General features: G+C 41.8%; 2 protein-coding genes across 2 annotated transcripts in view; one reads left to right on the plus strand and one right to left on the minus strand.

Annotated features, from left to right (window-relative positions):
• Nucleotides 1-202: 202 nt before the first annotated feature.
• Nucleotides 203-6,264, plus strand: ccdc181 (coiled-coil domain containing 181). Its single transcript, XM_033622312.2, has 6 exons — nucleotides 203-355; nucleotides 1,920-2,029; nucleotides 2,433-3,425; nucleotides 3,519-3,665; nucleotides 5,251-5,408; nucleotides 5,577-6,264. The coding sequence occupies exons 2-6, from the start codon at nucleotides 1,928-1,930 to the stop codon at nucleotides 5,746-5,748; spliced, it is 1,572 nt and encodes a 523-aa protein (XP_033478203.1). The 5' UTR covers nucleotides 203-355; nucleotides 1,920-1,927; the 3' UTR covers nucleotides 5,749-6,264.
• Nucleotides 6,265-6,270: 6 nt separating this feature from the next.
• Nucleotides 6,271-22,246, minus strand: part of p3h2 (prolyl 3-hydroxylase 2) — an 88,174-nt gene continuing 72,198 nt past the window's right edge. The window contains exons 4-15 of the mRNA XM_033622311.2: nucleotides 20,907-21,038; nucleotides 17,714-17,841; nucleotides 13,281-13,370; nucleotides 12,754-12,794; nucleotides 11,342-11,433; nucleotides 11,076-11,203; nucleotides 10,891-10,986; nucleotides 10,597-10,747; nucleotides 10,253-10,370; nucleotides 10,043-10,118; nucleotides 8,355-8,495; nucleotides 6,271-7,573 (exon numbers count right to left, since the gene is read on the minus strand). Coding sequence (XP_033478202.2) covers nucleotides 7,481-7,573; nucleotides 8,355-8,495; nucleotides 10,043-10,118; nucleotides 10,253-10,370; nucleotides 10,597-10,747; nucleotides 10,891-10,986; nucleotides 11,076-11,203; nucleotides 11,342-11,433; nucleotides 12,754-12,794; nucleotides 13,281-13,370; nucleotides 17,714-17,841; nucleotides 20,907-21,038 — 1,286 coding nt within the window. The 3' untranslated portion in view covers nucleotides 6,271-7,480. The remainder of the gene's footprint in view (nucleotides 7,574-8,354; nucleotides 8,496-10,042; nucleotides 10,119-10,252; nucleotides 10,371-10,596; nucleotides 10,748-10,890; nucleotides 10,987-11,075; nucleotides 11,204-11,341; nucleotides 11,434-12,753; nucleotides 12,795-13,280; nucleotides 13,371-17,713; nucleotides 17,842-20,906; nucleotides 21,039-22,246) is intronic.

Genomic DNA, 22,246 nt, shown 5'->3' on the forward strand with positions numbered 1-22,246 from the left:
TTAAAATTCCCTGTGTGAATAATTAAGACGTTATTCTGGAGGGTTCGGGGAACAATTTGTCTGTTGCCTCTTGTTTATAGTGTGTACATGGAAATTTTATGGTCAGCGAGTTTTCTGTGCGCATGCGCAAGTAGTAAAGCGTGTTGTAGGTCTCCATGACGACGGGTCCATTAAACCTTTTAGGGCTGTAGAGGGACTAGAAGCAGATTATGTGCACAGGTGCTGCTCTGCAGACTGTCAGACACTATGTGGGCCAGTCAGATGGAGTGATAGTCTGAAAACAACCCGGCTGGATGTGTTTTAACCTTTAACCGCGTTTAACTCAACAGGAATACGACACAAGAGCCGGCTGCTGGTGAGTTCAACAACCATTATGACCACACTTTTTACTGCTATTTTTTCCAGTAGCCCAACAGTTTGATTTAAGCTATATGATTCCCTATACCCTGCGAGTCAGCCTCCTATTTCCGTCCTGTTTATTTTTATGTCCCGCAGAGCTATACAAGTAAACTGGGTTACAGTCTGTGTATTTTAGATTTGTCATGTAGACAGTGAAATTGCTTCTAAGCCACAACAGAACTGTAGCAACTGTGAGTATAACCTACATGTCAGCAGAACAGAGGGCATATTTGTAATAAATAAAGAGAGAAATAGTTTAATGGTGAACCTGCAGTACTGGTTTCTGTCCAGTAGGTGGCGACAAATCCCAATATAAGCACAGTAGTGTTTAGATGTTGGAGGATTAGTGCCACAATAAAACACAGCTGCTTTCTAATCCATGGGACTCTAAAACTAGAGTGAATGTACAATTTGGATTTTTTTGCTTGTAATTTGATCTGCGTGATGTTGTTTAAATGAAACCTGATGGGATACAGTGATCTGTACTGCAGGCGATGCTATCTGTGTATTGTCAGTCACACGGGTCAGAGGAGCATAGGGCAAAGTCTAGCATTGCTACTCATCCAACCTCTAACCTCTGATGGCTATCACCTATTAGCTGTGATGTCCCCATTATAATGCAATTTACAGCACAGTCATATTTTGATATTTGTATTAAATTGTGTTGTATTTGCTGCAGAATATCTACTTTATATATTATTTACACCAACACTGAAATTTAAAGCATTAACATTTTTAAAACTTGACACACTGTATCAGAGGTAAAAGTGTGTTTTTCTATGGTTATACCCACAATAATATGAGTCTTTAATTGGCAAGGTTTATCACAATAATTTTTATACAATTATTTGTACTGTTTATTTGCAGAGATGTCAAAGTTCTGGTTAGAAATAGAAGAACCAGACAATAAAAGGCCAAACAACTTGGTCTAAATATTTGTATCCATGCCCTGTTTTTGGGATAAATATAATTAAAGATGAAACTGTGGGGGTGCACACTAGCTCACCTGGTGCAGAGGGTGTCCCATACAGCAGGGGCTGTGTCCTTGCAGCAGCCACCCCCCACGCCAAATCTGTTGTATCAAAAAGGCAAAAAAAGCCCCCAAAAATATCTTTTAAAAAATGAAACTGCGTTTAAAGAAAGAGCTGTAGCCATGTAGTGATGTACAGGGACTGCAGTCATTGTTACCTTCCGAAACAAAAAAAGCTTAATCTGTTGAGAAGCTAAAAAATGAGTTTTGTCTTAAGATATAATGTCTGGCTGACCTAAAAAATATTAAAATGCAACTTCTGGCAACCATGAGGATTCAAATTAGTTTTTTCGAGAGAGCTTGTCATGGACCAAATGTGGGTCAAGAGGATATTTTGGCTTAATGATGGCTCAGTTCATCAGGAATCCTCCATGAAGCATGAATTTCTAGCACACATGTTGAGATATCTCTGACTGATATCACCGTCCTCAGGCCCTGCTGCTGGTGTGACAATAATCTTATCTGAAATTTGTCTTTGATCTCCTTCCAGTGAAGATTATGAGTGAGGTGGTTATCACGAAGTCTCAGGAGGAATATGAGGACGACTTTGAGAAGGATCTGGACTGGCTGATCAGCGAGGAAAGCAGGAGTGAGGACCAGGTAAGTAATTTATCTGAGATATATTGGACGAGCAGATTGTGTTTCTCCTTTCTACTTTCTGTTATTTTTTTATCACCCTGCTTCTTAGTTTTCTAAGTGTGGAGTGCTGCTCTACTTACTGCAGACTGGGTGCTGCTTGAGTCTCTGACCCCGCTCTGTGAAAGTGTCACAGTGAGTAGTGTTGAGTTACCCGACCTGGCACAACTCCCTGTTTGCATGCAAAACCCACTCTATTGACACACTTTCGCTGTGCGCCTCTGCCAGATGCAATATTGATGAACACGCTTACACATGTCTGTTATCACACCAGCACGCCCATTACCTGCTAAGTATTGATGTTGCTCATTCATTTACCTTCCAACTTAATTAGTGAATGCAGCTTGTGTGTGTTTCCGCCCCACAGGGTCCTGACTATGAGGACATAGAGGCAGAAATAGACAAAGAGCTGGAGGAGGATGAGAAACAGAGAGGAAAGAAAAGAAAGCCCAAAAGCCACAAGGAGGAGAAGAGAGGCAAGAAAACAGAGGAGATGGAGGAAGATGAAGAGAGGTGGCCCTCGCCGATGGAGCCACTAGAGTATGATTCAGACAGTGACAACCCAAATAAGTCAGCAGCAATTGTTCCACCTCCTCCAGGGATGGATGACCAGACAGATGAGGAGAAGAAGTACATCCTGGAGAAGATCCAGCAGGCCAATCGGGAGCTGCAGGACCAGGAAGCTCCGGATATGACAAGACGCAGGCGGCTGCATTTTAAAGAGAAGCTGGTGGACCTGGTGGTGCCTCCACTGCAGTTTGAGAAAAATGGAGACAATGGTGAGGTGGAAGGGGGGCAGGCCAGCAAGGATAAATCCAAGGATTCAGAGGCAGAGATTGAAGTGTCGGGGAAGCTTTCTGAGCTGAAGCTTTCCCCTCGAGAGGAGAGCGTAGGATCTAGAGGATCTGGCAGGGCTGTGGAGAGCAGTGAGGGAGGCGTAAAGGAGGGCAGAGTCCTTGTAGAGAAGGATGGTAAGTTTGACCTGGTCAGCCTGAAAGAGGTGGAGAGTCAAGGACTTCTCCCTCCAATAGCAAACAGTGACTACTCCTCCCCACGTCACCAGGAGCAGGCTGTGAGCTCCGGTAAGACCCACAGGTCCTCCTCCTCTCCTCGTCCTCGTGCCGGCTCGTCCCCCTTCCAACAAAGCATTGATCACCTCCGCGCCCCCAGACCTCCAGCTCAGCCCAGGAACAGACCCAGCTCAGCCAGCCACAGCCAGAGAGGCAGCCAGAGGAGAGGCAGCAAGCGGCGGGTGCAGTCGGCCACGGGGACACCCTGCCAGGCCACCTACACCCTCTCCCCTCAGCAGAAGGAGCTGCTGCAGAGGATCCAGGAGAGGAAGGAGAAGCTGGCCAGAGAGGTAGGAGAGAAGTGTTAATGTTAACGGTAGTAAAATCACACCTAACATTAAAACAACACATTTGCACTTTGGTGCTTGTTGTGGATTTCTCAGGAGGAGCAGAGGAAACTGGAGGAAGAGGAGCAGAAGCGGCAGGAGAACGAGCTGGCGTTCAAGGCCTGGCTGATGAGGAAGAGGGAGCAGTTTCAGGAGGAGAGAAGGATCCAGCGAGCGCAGGAGATGGAGAGGATGAATACTAAGGTACGACCACAAGAGGGCACCCTAACCTAACAAAGCAGAGATGTGAAGCAGGGATAAGCTTTTATATGTTGATCACACTTTAAGACTATTTTTTAATACAATTTTACCAACTGTTTCGTCCTCCAGGGTGGTCTAGGGGTGAGGGAAGCAACGTAAGGTTAGATGGGGGAAAATTAGGAGCCATGTAGTGCAGTTTAACCCTTTTAATGCCAGTTATGGAAGCATAAAGAAACATCAGGCCGAACAGCCCAAAATAGCTAACTAACTGCCAGAAAAAAGGAAGAGTACAGTCCTTTAGCTAACTCCTTAACCAAACATTAAAATAAAGGAGAAAAAGAGGATAACAAAACTGGCAGCTCTCCCCTACAGAGCGTCCTGGCAATGACCTCATAGGGTTGAATTAGGACGGATGAAGCTCAACAGGTGACGGAGGCCTCACAAAGATAAATTTAACAACAACAAGGCTTGTTTTACAGTTCACTGTAGTTTGACAACGGTGTGTAAGTAACAGTACTCCGACACAGGTTAGTCTGACAGCAATTGTTGCCTTCTGAAGTTCACAAGAAGTCACAGAGAGCTCTGGACTATCAGCACAAAGTGGCTCACCAGCACCCCAGCAAAGTAACACATAGCAGCAAACAGAGACAGAAAAGCAGCACCTCAGTCATCATATACCCCAGATTGGCTGCAGGTGAGAAGGAGGTTGAGGCGCAGAGAGCCTGAGGAGCAGCACAGCATAAGTTATTTTTTCATTCACCTGTGGGTAATGTAACTCCAATATCTGAGAATGATTTGTCATTTTCAAATAAGTATAGTGCAGCAATGGAGGACTTGTACACAGCGGACAGAAGTGATTAGACCAGAGTCAAGATTTTTGAATGCTTCTATTGATAGACTGGGGCTAAACAGTGGAAAAAAAAAATGTGAAAAAGTGCAAACGTTTCAGTCCATGCTGGATTTTCCTCGCTGTAAAATATGTAAAAAGAAGCATTTAAAATCCAGACTCTAATCTCTTTTGTTGTCTGTGCTGCACTGTACTTTCTCCCTGGTTACCACACCAGGGAAGATGACTTTAGAAAGGACAGTTTTTAAGGCACAGCTCAGCCCTTGTGAACCACCCATTTTCAAAGAAGCACCTCATTCTGCTCTTACTAATCTTCTTTAACCTACAAAAGCCGAGCCCTGCTTGAGAATGTAATGATACAGTAAATACACATGTAGGTAGAATTATATGATGCCTAAATAAATTCTAATTTAGTTGTAATTTAATCTCACGGGCTGCAGAGAATGGCAAGTATTATATCTACAGCATTTTCATGTGAACAACTTGATGCATGAAAGCTTCTGCATTTTTCACACCAAGCTTTTAGGCGCCTGATAGATCCGAAAGATCCTCTGCAGCAAAGGAGATAAATACTTTTACTTGTTGGAGACAGGGTAAGAAGAAACAGACCAACCTCACTGATTGGAAACACAGGGAAAAGCCAATCACAGTACGAGCCAGGGCAGTTCAATAATACTGCTATACTAAATGTTTGTCATTGTTACTGCTTTATTGTTGGATGTATTTCTGCTCCATGTGCAGAAAGACTCCAGCGACCCAGAGGAGTCCTTCAGGCTGTGGCTTCAGAGGAAGCAGGAGCAGCAGCAGAAAGAGAGGCAGCTGGTGGAGCTGAAGAGGCTGGAGGAGGACAGTGGTTACCTCCTGCACAGCCGCGAGGAGTGTGAACGTGCCTTCAAGCTGTGAGCTCAATTTTACACTTTTATTCACTTTTAAGGCGACAAGAAACTTCACAACTTCTCCTTTGATGCTGTATCCCCATATATGCATTGCTCGTGATATGGCAATAAGAAGTTTGAAAGTTTTCCCAGAGTGCTAACATTGAATTTACACCTGGTCCTTCTCCTCAGGTGGCTGAAGCGGAAACGTGCAGAGAAGCGGGCAGAGCAGCAGGCCGCTCGAGAGCGCTCCCGCAGGTTGGTGCTGGAGGAGCGGCGCGCACGACGCATGAGGGACCTGCTGTGTACTGTCCATGAAACCAAACCGTTCAGATTCACCGAACAGCTGGCCTATCGCTTCTGAACCAAACAAATCCAACATGTCCGCTGGATTCACACAGCATGACCTCATGAAAACGCACAAAGCAGACAACACAAGACTTGACGTGAAACATAAGACATAGTTGATTCTGTGTTCAGGTGTTGCTAGAGTTTTGTTTCATCATTTCTGTTCCTGTGCTGTGTTAAAGCACATTTTGAAAAGTGACCTCTACTCAGTGTGATAAAGTATATTGAGTGAATGATTTTTTTACTTGTACTTAGTGTAGTGGCAGACGCACTTTATTTTAAATTGAAATGACGCTCTTCATGAAGAAGGGAGCTGAACCATTTACCATTTGTTAGCCTGCTGTATGCCTTTTGTCAGAGGGTGTTTGGTTACATGCAGATGTATGAGAACACCTTAAAGTTTACAACAGGTTGAAACTGTAAAGGAAAAATCTGTAAGAGGAGATTTCTTCAATTAAAAGGCGTTCTTATTTCATACAAAAGAATGAATATTCAATTTCCTGACCACACAGAAGAAATAAAACATTAAATACAGATGTGGAGTTTTATATTTTTAATTTTTAGGCATGTACACATACATTTTTGTGTGCTACAGCATTTCAGAATTAAATATCAGTGAAACAAAAGTGGCCAACCTCATACCAACAGGATTAAGCTTCTTGGTTAGCAGTTTGAATCTATTGTAGGAAGAAAAAAAAAACAAAAAAACTCTTTGCATGTTTCTTTCCATTGGATTTACAGTGCACGACTCGGCCTATCATCTGAATCATCAACACAAATAAAAAGACATAAAAGATAGATACACATATGTATTCCTTGAAACAGGAATGATGAACGTCTTTTCTGAAAAAAAGTTCCTCACAATAAATGCCGACAGTTACGAGAGCAGCTGTCTATTAATAACAACACATAAATAAAAGTTAAACACCATGTTCTCGTATCAGTGAACATGTAAACCAGTATATTCTGCTCTGTGTGCCCGGGAAGGAGCAGAGTGATTAAACACAGCAACAACAAGAGGAGAAGTGGACAAAGTAGTAGACAGAGGACATTTTTCAGTTTCAGGGTCAACACACAGAGAAGGACAGAGTGCATGATCATAAATATTCAGCATATTAGAACGTATCTCTTTCTTAAACTCTTTGAGGGAGAGCTTTAGGTACCCAAATTAGAAAAACAGTGCACTGCCTACGTGGTACATAATTATTACTGGCACTGGAATAAAAGAAACAAACACTGATGAATTATGTTGTTAGTAATAGCATATGTAACGGTACCATTTGTGACTACTGACCACTGAAAAGAAGGTGTTTTTAATATCTTTACATAGTGTTTATGAATAAAACCCATTGAATGAGTTGCCCAGAACAACAACAACTCAAAAAACAAAAAAAAAGTAAACTGCCGTTCTTCTCTTTGGCGTCTTCACAGTTCAGTGAGATTACAGATACGACCAGTCTTAAATGAAACAGTTTACTTAGAATGAAACTGAAATGGATTATTTTTCTTAATCTCTACTAGAAGCTGTCACTGGAGGGAAAGACAAAGAGCAAAAGGTAAACTCAAGTACTTGTGTGTAGAGACACATGAAAATAAAAAACGCCTGACAACACAACAATATCATTAATCTTGCACTTCAAACAGTACAAAAATAGAAAAGTTCTGATCCAAAGCTCGATTCAATAAATAGTTAAAATATATAGAAGGATTTCATGGGAGGGGGTCGGGGGGAGGGGGTGGAGCTGCTCTTACAGTTCATCTTTGGGGTTGATGTTGAGGCCTTGACCCCACACAGCCTGTGTGTCCAATGCCTGGATCACCTCATCCGCCTGCAGTCTCTCCTGGGACAGAAGAATTAAAAACAAGTTCATATTCAAGTTAGCCAAAGGACAAAGAATTCATCAGAGGGAATTTCTCATAGAAAATTAATAAGAGGTGACTGCTGGCTCAATGCTCTCCAAGGATGGAATGGGAGGTCCACCGTTTCCTTTGTTGGCCTGACGTGCCTCCAAAGCTGAGTTGGATTTGTCCAGTATTACAGTTTTCCCACCATTTGTCCTTGTGTGACACCAGATAGCTAAGAGTGGATCTAAGGCCGTCCATTTGTGGGGACGAAACACACCTGTCTTTGGCATTAGCAGCTGATGATTTCAAGAAGAAAAGCTTTGAGTTTTTACAGCTGCATTGTCAACTACATTGAGATGGACTGAGAGTCTACAGCCATGCTAACAACTCTTTTACTTACACAGTGGTGCAAGTAGCTAAATGCTAAAACGTCTCAGTTTACTATGTTGGCATGTTTAAGTTTGTTAATTAGCACTGAACACACAGTACAGCCAAGGCTAATGGCATTATACAATATCATTTGTTTTGCAACTATTTGGTCATGAACCAAAGATGATGACCAGATGCTGTTGCTAGAAGATAAGTAAATCCTTCTCCTAACTACATGTTATTTCCTTTCAAAGAATAAAAATGTTTTGAACCTATGTTTGAAATTAAATAGATTATATTTAATATAACACCACGCGTATTTGTTAATTAAATTTTAAACCAAAATAAGGATGAACCTAAGAGCAAAGTGATTATTAGCCCTATGGCTTAACTGAAAGATGACTTTACCAGTTCTCTGAAGAGCGGGTCGAGGGTAAACCACAGAGCGACAGCACACCTCTGCCCGCTGGTGACGGCCTTCACACCGTGTGGATTCTCCCCTCCTGATGAGAAACCCACCATCCGGCCACACCTGGGCTTCACTGATGCCTGGAGAGGATGAAGAAGATGGAGAAGCAACAGAGATGAGGTTAAAAATCACCTGTGTCTGTTCATATTAGTATATAAATTAGCAACTTATTTATTCTTTCAGCCCTACTGTTAAAGCAGCCATCTATCCTGGCTTGTTCTTTTTACACATATGATGTCAAATACAATGCTTGTGGCAATACAAAGCAGGATGACATTACCCTGGAATGATTCCTCCCTTCCAATATTTACCTAACCATCATTACCCTCATATAACCTCCCTTAACTTTCATATAAGCTCCTTTAGAGAGGTGCTGTGGTTACTTAAGCCAAAAGTAAGGGTAAAAAAGAGACTGGCTAAATCAGTGCTTGTCAAACTTTTTGTGCCCAAGGCTCACCAAAGGGCAAGCCAAACTCTCAAGACACACCTATATTTATATCTGTGCACAATAGCTTCTATAACGTGTGTTATCACTCTTATCACGACATTAAGAAATAAAAATAAGAAGCTTTCGTGATCCTGTCTACTGACTTTTCCTTCTCTTTTCTTTCGGTGGTAGGCCGTCTTCGCTGATCCTTTGCTATAATTTGCTCCATGCAATAAAGCGATCCATCGTCCCACTCACAGCTTTCTCCTTTTAAATGTTATCATCCCTCAAATTGACTGGCAATCAGGGCTTTTGATGTGACACAGACTTATAATTCCCACACGAAAATGGCGACAAATATATTCCCTGTGAAGATTTTTTTTTAAAAATTAAATTACATTTTTTTGCTAGAGTTTGCCTCTTTATTAGGAAATCAGCACACAAAATATACTGATACAGTCAATTAAAAATTCATTCATAACTTTTTGTATAGGCCAAGTTGAATATTATATATATGGATGCCTCCGACGAATATGCCAGACCTTTTGGCCTAAAAAGATCTCCAACAATGAACTGTACAAGAAAACGGGAAGCTGAAGCATCACCAAGGCGATTACGCACAGACGCCTGAGATGGCTAGGACATGTGTTGAGGATGGAGCAGGACCGCATCACAAAAGTCGCCTTAAGATGGACACCACCAGGCAAAAGAAAACCAGGGAGGCCCAAAACCACCTGGCGCAGAACTGTGACACAAGAACTCGATCAGATGAACCTGTCATGGGGAGAGGCCCAACATGCTGCCAAGGACCGAATGCAATGGAGAGTGCTCATTGAAGCCTTATGTCCCATAGGGGACGAAGAGGAGTAAACTGCCATCTCACATCCTGATTAAGATTCTGTCAAGTTGAATATTGCAATAATAATGTGTGGTTATCACAAAATCCCACGGCACACCTGGATCGACATCACGGCACACCATTTGAAAACCACTGGGCCAAATGTTGGGAGAATACTAGAAGTGTCTTTCTCCATTCCTCAAACAAAACTTCAACCAGGTCAGTTTTGTACAAGCTAACACCAACCCTAACCCTCACGCATAACATCAAAAAAAAAAACCAAACACCTGTGGGTCTGATATAATCATGTTCACTGCCTTCCTGTGCAGTAAAATCATTTTACAGTAAAACCCACATCTTACCGTGACTGTTTTGGCATCCATTTCTGTGAATATGAACTCCCCTCCTTCAAAATCTCCATTTAGGTATAACAGTGCACTGAAAATAAAAGTAAAGGAACAATCAGTACAGACTCAGCATAACACTTAGAGTGATAACAGTGACTTTAAGTCATTTTCCACTGTGTAATACAGCTGCAGAGAAGTCAGTTTATTGCACAGGCAGCCTCAGACCTGTAGTCTCTGTATGTGTACGCTGGCGGCTCCTTCCAGCACTCATTGGCCTCTGGGTCCAGCAGACAGTTGTCGGCATGGATGGGATGGCTGAGGTCATTCCTGTGATCTTGCTGGCCTTTGAACAGGCAACCAACACACAAAAAGTATAAATACATAGAAACATTAAACATCCTCTGTACTTTTCCAGGGGTTTTTTTTGGATCCTTTATTTTCAAATTTACCACAACTCCATCATAACCCCAAGTACAAAGATTTAAGCTTATTCTTAAGAGTATCTCTTTAAGAGTCAATATCAAATGATGGTATACGTGTTTTGGTGTCAAGTGATGAGTGTGAGTGACCTGTGATGGCTGTCCGGCACACCAGGTGTGTGTAGGAGAAGTGCAGGGTGGAGTTGAGCAGGAAGTAAGACTCTATAACCCGTCTCGCTCGCTCGCTGATGTCATAGAACAGGCGGGCGCTCCTCATCGGGACCCTGCCCTCATAGCCATACTGCAGTGAAGAGTCAAACAATTGAGCACTGGTTAAAATTAAGTCTTCAAATAATTTTAACTCAGACAACCTGCTGTTTTCTTGCAACCTTGACATTTATTTGAGAGGCTGAGGGATACAATCATTTGTTAATCTTTGTGTACCTGCAGGGTTTTGAGTACAGTGGCTCCTTCAAACTTCTCATTGGGCGTGTGTGGAGACATCCTCCCTCTGTAGCCGTCTCCTGCCATGGTAACCGCCTGAAGGACAAGGCAAAAAAAAAGTCAGAACTAAACCTTACAGTTAAGAGTTAACACGTTATTTTATTGAAGTTGTGTAATGTCCTTACATGTGCCAGCTGCCTGAGGTCTGCACACTCCTCTTCAGATATAACATGATCCAGCAGCACTCGCTGGGTACCGTTCAAGGCTGCAGAATTCCGCACCAGCTGCACGCTGTCATACACCAGAGGACCACCTACACAGATCACAGAACAGTGTTTTAAGAGTGCAACATGTTATCTCAGCCATGGTGGTCACAGAAGATATAACTAAACACCGATGATTTTCTCTTTAACTCCTGGTCTGCTTGATCTCTGGTTGCAGTGAAGGTTACCTTCTTTGAGTTGCTGTGCAGCAGCGATGGTGACGTTCTTCTTCTCTGAGATGGGAACATACTCCATCCAGCCGTCTGTACCAGAGGGGATCCTGGAAGGACACAGAAAAGAGAATGCATTCTGTTGTTAGGAGCCAATATTGTGATTCAGTCAGGACCACCTTAGTTAAAGAAAACTTGATTTCCATTTGCAGTATTGTATTTGACAGTATGGCTCTGTTCTGGGGCCTCTCCGCAGCCTTATGCAGAAAGCATCTTCCACACACCTACATGAAAAGCCTTAAGGCAGAGAGAGCACACCTCTCTGCCCTTCCTCGTGCAAATGAGAAAAGCCTGAGACAGCGAGAGCAGACCTCCCTGCCCTTCCATGTGCCTGCATGAAAAATCTGCCTCTTTAGCTGCTAAATGCTCCACTATGTTCACCAGCCGCGTGCTGACTGTGTCTGTCTGGTACTGAGCCAATAGTGTGCAGTGGGATTTTTGGAGTTTTTTTGCTGGACCAACTGCAGCTGTAAACAATGCTATAAGAGCTGTGAGAGTGGAATAAAAGAGTAAAGTTGCAAGCCAACTATAGAGTTGAGGGAAACTCCAGAGTAGCATGATAATTCTCTGTAGGTTTGTCACTACAAGAGACTCTGTTCACACCTAGTCATTTGATTCATTGTTAATACTTGAACACTGATATATACTGTAGCTGCTTTAAATTCTTAACATCTGCTTTTGCAGCTTTTACAGAGGAGGACGTCTCAGCTAATGAGAGGAAAAACTGTACTGTAGGTAAAGCAGATACTGGATCAATGTGGCCTGTTTTAGCTCTGGCTCACACAAAAGCATAACTGGTTAAAACTAGCTGTTGAACAGAGGCTAAAGCATCAGTTCATGTGGCAAAGTGAGCTAAGAGGTATGACATCACGTGATAATGAAACAAGAGTTTAAACTGGAGAAGTATCTGTTGCACGAAAACCAAAAGTACAGACAGGCCATTTGTAAATAACACCAGAATTCGGAAAATCACGGGAAGATATAAGGGGCTCGACAGAAACCAGAGGGTCTGCAGCTTCTGTGATGATAATCGTGTGGGAGATGAGTATCATATTTTTTGTTTGAATGTCCAAATGCAAGCTTAATGACTTACAGAGGCCAAAGTATCATTTAAACAAGGTCTGAATTAATATTGCAATCAGATAAGTCAAAAGTAATTTGTAAACTAGGTGCTTTTTTTTTGTTTAAGTAACACTGGTTGTGCTTTAGCCACACTGTGTGCCATTGTTTTATTCTATGCAATGTTTGTACTCCATACCATGTGATACGGTTGTGAGTCAAATAAATGAAATGAGAAGAAATCAGAAATGTAATATACAGTATATGATGTTGCACTTCAAAGTTTTACAGATGCAAAGATCTTTATTTACCTGTTTGAGTCCTCTCTTCCACCTGTGCTGCTCCAGTAATTCTGCAAGACAGACAAGAAGGACATTATTTACCTTCAAAAGCTGTGGTGCCAGGAAGTAAATAAACACATAAATAACACACCAACAGGGAGTGATTTGACTGATGCTTTAGGTTATTCATACCACATGTAATTTCATAAATGCTGTGTACAAGAAATTTGATATATGTCATGTGTCTACGAGACCAGCAGGTGCCGCTGTTGGCTGAGAGGTCAGCAGTGGATTGTGGCCGTGCCAGACACCTGTTACCCTGCACTGAGTCAGCTGGCAGCAGGGGCACACACCCAGCAGGAGATCTGCTCTGCATCAGACACATGTAGACTGGCTTACAGTTAACTGTCTGCTAAATTACAAAATCTCTTTTCATTTTCGGGCAAAACTGAGATTTAAAGGGCCTGTCAATAAATACCCCAACGTCTGCTTTGAGTTTGTAGTTCCACATGAAAAATGAGAGAGATTTGGGATAATATTGTTTTGTGTTAACTCACCCCTTCTGTAAATTCCACACCCATGGTTTTGCTGCCAATCAGAAGGAGCTCCAGTTCCTGTTTGTGCCTCCTCAGGTACCATGCAGCTTTCTGCCAACACAGACACAACAAAGGTTTATGGTGAACAGTTTCCTGAATCATTAAGGTAAATATAAACACATGCTTTTGTCCCTGACAGATGTTGGCAGGAGGAAAATAACGGCAGAAAGAGATAGAGAAATTCATTAAATATCAAACAGAACTATGATAAAATGTTTTATATTCATGTCCGTTTTTGCTCATTGTTATTTTCATGCTCACGGTTACAGTCAAGACAGAAGTATCATTGGTTTAATATTTATCTGTCATGTATCAAAGCTCAACACCTTAACTTTACCAAACTCTTAAAGTGCCCTCACTCTTTCACTACACTTTCCAAAAAAGGGAACCAGGATGAGTTTACGATTCCCTGGGCTCTCCTCGCCTCAGTGCCAGGACTAATGGAGTGTGATGGCCTCTCTCTTTCTTTGTGTCCTCTCAGAGGGACACTTTTACTACTGTTTCCTGCCAAGAGTGAAAACTTAAACAGAAGCAAAAATCTGCTGTTTCACAAGCCCTGGGTCACACAGTGACAATGGGTGCTGCTTTTAGCTTTGCATTAAGGTGGATTGTGACGAGACAATGACAGAAGGTTTGTATCAACATGATTTTACAGGATTTTTGAGGCTATTGCTGAAATACTGATAAATTTCAGTAAAAAAAAAAAAAGAGTTTTATATATTGGCTTATAGGCATCCATTCATACATTAAAACATAACATTTTTTGACTGTGTTTGACATTTTACAGTAGAAAAATTAGAGACTGTCCTCCCCTCAAAACAAGGCCATAGGTCGTTTGCTCAAGCAGCTTCGTGGCATAGGACTCATAGTTTTTTTTTTTTTATAACTTTTTTTTAAGATATTTTTTAGGGCATTTTGTCTTTATTGGACAGGACAGGTAAGTGTGAAGAAGGGGGAGAGAGAGAGGGGGGATGACATGCAGCAAAGGGCCACAGCCTGGACTCGAACCCGGGCCGCTGCGGCAACAGTCTTGTACATGGGGCGCCTGCTCTACCACTAAGCCACCGATGCCCCGGCATAAGACTCATAGTTACGTTTATTCTTAGGCGCTGACCTCTAGTGGCTGTAGTAATTATGACAGGAACCAAGAAGAAACCAAAAGTCAACGCTGAGTAACTTTTACAAAAAGTAACTTTTTCATAATTGCTGAAAGTGTCATTATATTCACACAGCACTAACTTGGAAAAATAATCTTTGAAAAAATTCATACTCTTCTGCTTACTCTGTTGCTTTGTGGCATTTCTAATGGCCTTATAGCATCATAATTTCTCACCTCAAATGTTTTCATAAACTTATTTTAGTGTACTGTTTAGCTGTGAAATGAGAAACACTGCATTCAAATGGAACTCTGGAGCTCATGTTTATGACAGTCGTGTACACAAAGTTGTGAACTAGGAGCTTTCAGAAAAATTCCACTTACAAGATTGTGAATACCACAAGAAGGGGGCATTCATATGGACTCTCCTCGTGAACATGCTACAAGGTAAACACAACCCCATTTTAACACAGCATAAGTTTTGTGACTTAGTCGCCATGTTGGTTACAGTTACAGTTTTACTAGTCCAGTGTGGCTACAAATTTTGACAAATAAATGCCTGCCTCAGTTAGAGGCCTGGTCTGGTTGCCAAGCAGTTCATGTTTTTTTTCTTTGGATATATAAAAGGGGGTAGTTGACTACCTCAAATTATGTGTCCATTTCTTGATCACCCTGTAAGTTTTTCATATTCCCTTAGTCCGTAAGGGTCCTCGGATCAAAAGATCACACGTGCCATCTTAGCTGAGCAACAGTTTTGTGTGAAAGGAATTAAAGGGCTGTCCCAAACATAGGCCTGTTGATTTCAGTGATTTAAGCAAATAATACCCCGGGCTATTAACTGAAGTTTTACGGTATGCACGTGAGTAAAGTCATGTAACAAACATACTCATTTTTACCCGAACCATAATACTTTTCTTGAACCTAACCACACTGGTAGCAGCGCTATATTAGGAAACCCTTCTGTGGGTTGTATTAGAGGGTAGGGGAGGGTGACAGTGCTGTCTGCCGGACAAACTATGTAATGGAAACACTGTCATACATACTGTATCTTTGGAATATCTGTACTTCATTTTCCTCCGACATATAAGCAGACAGAGATATAAGTGTACTGAGTTATCAGTCCACTTCTAGTTTTGTATGAACAGATTGTGTGACAGAAAGAGTACAGTTAAGTGTAAATGTGGTGGTTTGAGTTGGGGGAGTGGGGCCATGATAATGAGTATTATGAAATTTGAGCACCCAGTAGCCCTTTTCTTGTCTGGGTTTAAAAAAAGTGAAGCCCTCATTTCCAGCGTCCTTAATACAAACAGCCCCCAAATTGTTCCAGAGGCTTCTGTGGGCACTCCGACACAACTTTTCCTCCTCCTCTGCTGTTCCTGAAAGGCAGGATTCTTTGGCAGGGAGGCAGGTCGGGCCTGGCACTGAGATCTAGGGCTCTGTAAGTGAGCTCCCCAAGGCCAGAGGAAGAGAGGACGCAGAGAGCAGAGGCGATCTGTGGGCCAGCGACTGAACTGTAAACTGACGGGACTGGAAAGACTTGAGGGCTCGAAAAATGTAAGCTATGAGTAGAAAAACACAAGCATGAGCTGCAACACGTCGGCCCCTCTTTATCTGACACACACACATATGCAATGTCAGCCACACACACTCGCACATTCACACAGTCCTGCTGGGAGCTCTGCTCGCTATAATGAGTACCAGGCTTTCTAGGAAAAAGAGGTTGTGTCACTGAGACTTAAACAAGGTGCTGCTTGAATTTTCAAAGCAGCTGAGCAGAGTTTTAAAGGAGAAATTCTTTGACACTGAAGTGGCTGATGGGTAGCCAGACTTCACAAATTTATTTTTCTCAAGCAGGCAAACATTCAGCCTTTAATCAGTCAGGGTTTTATAAATACCAGGGGGCAAGGAAATAATAAAGAGCACACCCAGAGGAAGAAATATGTTGTCGTAAACACATTGACGTAGCAGAATTAGCTTAATGCTTCCAGCTGGATGGGGAACGTATACAAGTGAAAAAGCAAACTTTAAGAGGCAAGAGCTGCCAAGCGTCAAGTAGCAAGTTCATCCAAGAAATACAGCGAACAGCCTGCTGCCTCCTGTCTCCTCCTTTTCCCTAAAACCCACACTTTTCCTCTCAAGTCTCTTTCCCTGCATTCCCTACGATCCAAAAGTATATTGTTGAACTTACTGGAGACTATACCATCCTTAATGATGTTTAAAGTTCTGCTAACTGCCCCACCAGCTTCACTTAGATCTTGCAGTTGTGGTCACTAAAATCTGGAGCAGCTTTCTATATCGTGGCTGACTCTGCAGATAACTTAAATATTTAAAGTTTAGTCTGCTTGATTTAATCTGTAAGTCTTTCTTTCCAAACTGACCTTTAATGTATATAACTAACATTGTTTTAGAATTCCTCTTAATCATTTCAAAATGTGTTTTATTGTCGTCATTTAGTTCAACCTTTCTATATGCATTTGTTTGTACTCCTTCTTAAGCATTTTGTAGTGATGGTCAGGTTGATTCTTTTCACAGTATTGGTTCCTTCAAAATGACACATGTAAATGTATGAAACCTTTCAAGTTTCTTTGTGGCACTACTACTTGTTAGTGGTTAAGATCAGATGACAGTTTCGAATTTAAGATGTCAGAGTTTGAATCAGCAAGAAAAATTACAGTGTCATTGGCATATAGTAAACAATTAGAATATTTGCACACGTTAGGAAGGTCACTGATGTAAGAGTGAAAAAGTAGAGGGCCCAAGATGCTGCCTTGTGGAACTCCCATAACACAAGTTACAGGGGGAGATGTTAAGTGATTAATTTTAACTACTTGGGACCTGATAGCATTGTTGTTACAGAGGGGAAGAGTTGAAGTGAGCTAAGTTTATTCAGCAGAATCTGATGATTTACTGTATTAAAGGCATTGCTTAAATCAACCAAAAAATGGCTCCGGTGACATGATCTTTGTTGATTGAGATAGGTAATTGTTCAGTAAATAGTAATAAAGCAGACATAGTTGATCAGGTAGAGCGGAAAACATGCTGGAAGTTATTGAGGAGGTTATTGCTTTCGAGGTGAGTGCGTTTTTTCCAAGAAATGTAATGGATATTGGCGTGTAATTTGAAACCAGGGTTGGATCCTCAGATTTAAAACCAGAGTTGATTTGAGCTAGTCCTTGTTGTTGATACACCTATACTAAAAAAACTACAGCTTTTACACAATGGTTCATCCTTCCATTTCCTGTATCTCTCTCTTCCAGCCTCTACTCCTCACAACCCCACGAGAGAAGCAGATTCTGACCTCTCTTGGCTTGCCGTCGTATCCCAGCAGCTCTCTGTAGTAATCCACATTTTCCGTCATGAACTCCTCTCCCTCGTGGAATAACAGGTAGGTCAGAGCACACTGTAGCGCCTCCTCCAGCCTGTCCACTGCAGAGAGAGACAGAGAGCAGTTAAAATCGTTTACATATGAACGCAATTAAAGGTCACCTGTGGAGTTTTTGACCTCTACAGTAGTAGCACTATGGAGCTGTTTATTTATAGCTGCTGAGTTGTCTACTTGATGGACTGGGTGACCAGTGTGTGTGTGTGACATGTGGAAATGTATCTATCACGGCGGAAATTCCCAAACCATTACCACAATGGAGCAAAAGCTGCACTCTGGTTGACATAGTGGAAAAAGCGCATGTATGCACACACACGGTGCTGATTCTGCGGGGCCTTGTCAGGAATTGTAACATGCAACAGTGATAAAGTGAGATTATCGTACAGCAGGACCGTCCTGTACTGTCTTCCTGCCTTGAACACATAGGCATACACACTGTCACACACATTCATTCAAACACAGATCCACAAACACAGACAAACGTCTTTAAAACACACACACCTTCTGCTCTACACTACTGCCGCTAAGTGCACACACAAACACATTCTTTACTAGCTTGTAAAGGCGCAGGGTTAACCAAAGACTTCCTGTCTTGGCCCAGATGGAGGCAGCGTATCTGCTGCTGTCAGCTGAGAGTTCCCTGGTCAATAAGAGTCTGGAGATTTGAGTTCAGTTAAACAAAAAACGTCAGTGAGGATTTATTCAGGAAACTTAAGCAGCGAAAGCGCAATGTGAGGTCGCTGAGTGATGGCAAATGTCCACCCCTGAGGAGTGCAGAACACAGCAGGCCACAGTGCTGCTGGGTGTTAAAGCACTCAGATTACTAACTTGTGGCAAGAGACTGCCATAGATTTGCAGTTTTGACAGGAGTTATGCCAGAACTTCAAAACAGAAAAAGTATAAATCCTGCTGTATTTGATACATGGGGCAAGCTGTTAAAAAACAGAATTGAATTATGCTGGATATAAATGAACTTGGCTCAGTGTTTTTAAAACGAAACAAGATTTTTATGTTCGTATCACTCATGATTTAATGAGTGCAAGCGTATTTAACATAGTCAATACTTATTTAAGATTAAAGGAATACTTCAACCTCCAAATGATCATTTATGTATCAGTTACACATCCCGGTTTTATGTTGAATTTGTGAAAAGAACTTTGTTTTTCTTGCTTGCCTCTATGGTGCACAAAGAATCAGAGAATGGACAAAATTCTTGATGAATTGGACTAAATGGGGTCCATGTTTAACAGCAGCAAAACTACATCAAAACATGATACATGACTGGCTAAAAACATACAGTGTTGAACACTTTTGCATACAAGTAGTGCTGATAGGCAAGAGCATGCGTTTCAAGTAGGCTATGCTTGAGTATTCCACTGAGCAGAGTACAAATGCATGCTTGCCCAGTTGCTACTTGTAGGCAGAAGTTTTTTAAATAGTAGGTTTTAGCGAAAATGAAAGTTTGGAAAGTACTGAGCATACGACTGGATAAATGAGACTTGGATTACACTGCACAAGTTTGTAAATGTTTTGATGCAGTTTTGCTGCTGTTAAACGCGGGCGCCTTTACTCTACTTCATAAAGAATTTTTCAGTTTTGGATTCATTATTGACCTTTTTAAAGGATAAATGCTATCAAAGGATAACACTTGAACGCCCAAACAGAGGTCTAAACAAACTGGCACCCAGCTATGCTGCTGGAGGGAATGTGGAGAAATCATGGTTGACCATGCCCATATTTCCTGGTCTAGTCCTTCTATAAAGACTGTCTGGAAGGAAGTAGCAACAATCATTACAAAAACTTTGGGTTTTAGTGTTAGTCCAACATTCACATCCTTTTTCCTTGGACACACCCGTGATGGACTAAGTAAAGATGATATTTATCTACTTAAGATCCTGCTGACAACAAGTAAAAAGGCCATTACAAAAACCTGGCTTCAGAAAATCTGTCCCACTGCAGAAAGAATTGGGGGCAAAATAGTGTGTTTATTTAGCCAATGAGACAGATGTCACATGATTATCGTACCTTATATGAAACCTTACTTTAAATTAGGAACATTTGTTATGTCTTTTTAAACATCCTATGACCTCATATTTGTATTTGCCTTTTTTCCTGTGTACTGCTTTCCTTTTTTCTTTTCTTTTGTTCCTAAACGTAAAAAAAATGTTCATAAATAAAAAATATATATAAAAAAAAAAAAAAAAGGATAACACTCAAATATATATCATATGATTCCTCAATATTTCAGTCCGGGTGACACCTGTGCTTACAAACTTGATATCGGGGGAATAAAGTATAGAATATTACTTAAAAAACAGAAGAAGATTAAAGAAAGAATTAGTTATTTCATGCAAGCTGTGACCCATTTTCACCTTTACACCAGTAGAATAACTGACTCACTGGGAGGCTTTTTATAAACTCAGGTAGAAAATACTTTTCAGGCTTACAAACACAGACAGAAATACAGACACACACTGTACACACCCATCAGTGGCTGCTACAACTCAAAGCCTGCTCTCAGTGTGTTTGCACAGACCCAATGATCCACTTTGCGTTATTAGAGCCACATGCTTATGGGTCATTAAGTATCATCTGGTGATCTCACAACCACTCAGTACACTGTCTTTCCCAACTACGCTTTGTTGTTGTGCCAACACTCCTGTCTAGAGGAGTTTTTCGCTACTTCACCAACAACAAAAGACTTGAGCCTATCCACACAAACACACACACACACACACACAGAAACAAACACCTGAGAGCCCAACATCAGACTGGATACGCCCATATAAAAGTTGCCCAGACACACACACACCCATCAGATAATGTCATTAATATCCGTGAAACAATGTGAAACTCTAAACAGGGTGCGGCCAACTGTTGATTGACTCGACCTGTCTGCAGCTCTTTGTGGTCACTGTGTTCTTGTATGTGCATGCATATGAGTGTGTGACCTATGGGTGTATCCATCCTTCTTTGTTCACAGTCACAACAAGCACAGATGAATTCCACGTTTGGAAAGAGTTTTGTTCCCTGTGCTGCACAGAGTTAATCAGAAAAGTGATTATAAATGAAAGGTCTGAATAAGTACTACATTCCTTGAACAACTTACATTGGAAGTAGGCAAACTGAAGGTAGTCGTAGTGCAGAGGCAGGTAGTTCTCCATGGGTGAGAGGCGGCCTGGCCGGGTGGCGAGATCTCGTACACATTCGTGTTCACAGTGCAGCACCTGAGTGAAGTGATCTGCAACAAAATTGTTTCAGATCAGTTTTAAGATCATCAGCTGAATTTTGAGATAGTAAGCTGCTTCTTAAATGTGGCATTTGGCCTTTTTATTGTTTGAGTATTGGTTCAGGGGCTGGATACCAGTGTTCCCATCACTGATATAACTGAGGATATGATTTTACAAAAAAAACCCCAACCCATGAGTTCAGTCAGGAACACTTAAAACTTAATCTCCATTTACGGTATTATATTTGGCGGTAAGGCTCTGTTCTGGGACCACTCTGCTTTTCCTAGGCCTGCGCAGAAAGCCTCTTCCATTCACCTAAGTGGAAATCCTATGAGCACACCTCTCTGCCCTTCCATGTGCAAACAAGGAAAGCCTAAGGCAGAGAGAGCACACCTCTGAAAAGCCTGAGGCAGAGAGATCAAACCTCCCTGCCCTTCCATGTGCCAACAAGGAAAGCCTGAGGCAGAGAAAGCACACCTCCCTGCCCTTCCATGCGCCTACATGGAAAGCCAGGCAGGGAGAGCAGCAGCAAAAACCCCCTGGAAACAGAACAGAGCAGCATCAATGACAAACAGAAATGACATTGATAAGTCAGACACAACATGAAAAGGAGGAGCTGGGGTGGAGGTTGGTTGCAAAGTGGCTTGCAGAGGAAGCAGCAACAGTAGGCAGACCAAAGCAGTTTAAATAGGATGAGATTTGCCAATTGGCTGCATAGAAAGGAATCATGTGATCTATCAGCTGACTCATTTCTATCAATCAGCTGCTCCATCAGTTGAATGGGCTATTTGAGATCAGCTAATGTAGCTGGGATGTGAGCTGAGCTTGACATTGTTTCCTGCCTGAACTAACGCAATGCTCAATTCTGTTAATCCCAGAATAAACACTTTTTTACAGTTGGCACAGCATTCAACACTCTTTATCCTTACACCCTTAATTTAGACAAGGGAAAAGTCCCCCAAAAAAACTTGTAATGGGGGGAAAAAGGAAGAATCCTCAGGTAGGGCCACAGAGGGATTCCTCCTCCAGGACAGACAGATATGCAGTAGATGTCTTGTTTACACAGCAGACAGAAAACCTTTTCATTGGTTGATCATAAGGTAAACAATGCTTTAATCAGTCCCACATAGTTCAAACCAGTTATTAATTTTCATCAGAGCAGAACAGTGACCAAATGCTCCCATTACAGAGTGTTTATATTACAGCTACACTTAGATAT

Source organism: Epinephelus lanceolatus, chromosome 6, assembly GCF_041903045.1.
Source record: "Epinephelus lanceolatus isolate andai-2023 chromosome 6, ASM4190304v1, whole genome shotgun sequence".
In the NCBI taxonomy this organism is placed as follows: Eukaryota; Metazoa; Chordata; class Actinopteri; order Perciformes; family Serranidae; genus Epinephelus; species Epinephelus lanceolatus.

Excerpts from the sequence above, each read along its gene's own strand:
- ccdc181 (XM_033622312.2), top strand. The coding sequence starts at position 1,928 with ATGAGTGAGGTGGTTATCACGAAGTCTCAGGAGGAATATGAGGACGAC. Across the intron at positions 2,030-2,432 it reads AAAGCAGGAGTGAGGACCAG|GGTCCTGACTATGAGGACAT; the intron begins GTAAGTAATTTA and ends TCCGCCCCACAG. Across the intron at positions 3,666-5,250 it reads TGGAGAGGATGAATACTAAG|AAAGACTCCAGCGACCCAGA; the intron begins GTACGACCACAA and ends CTCCATGTGCAG.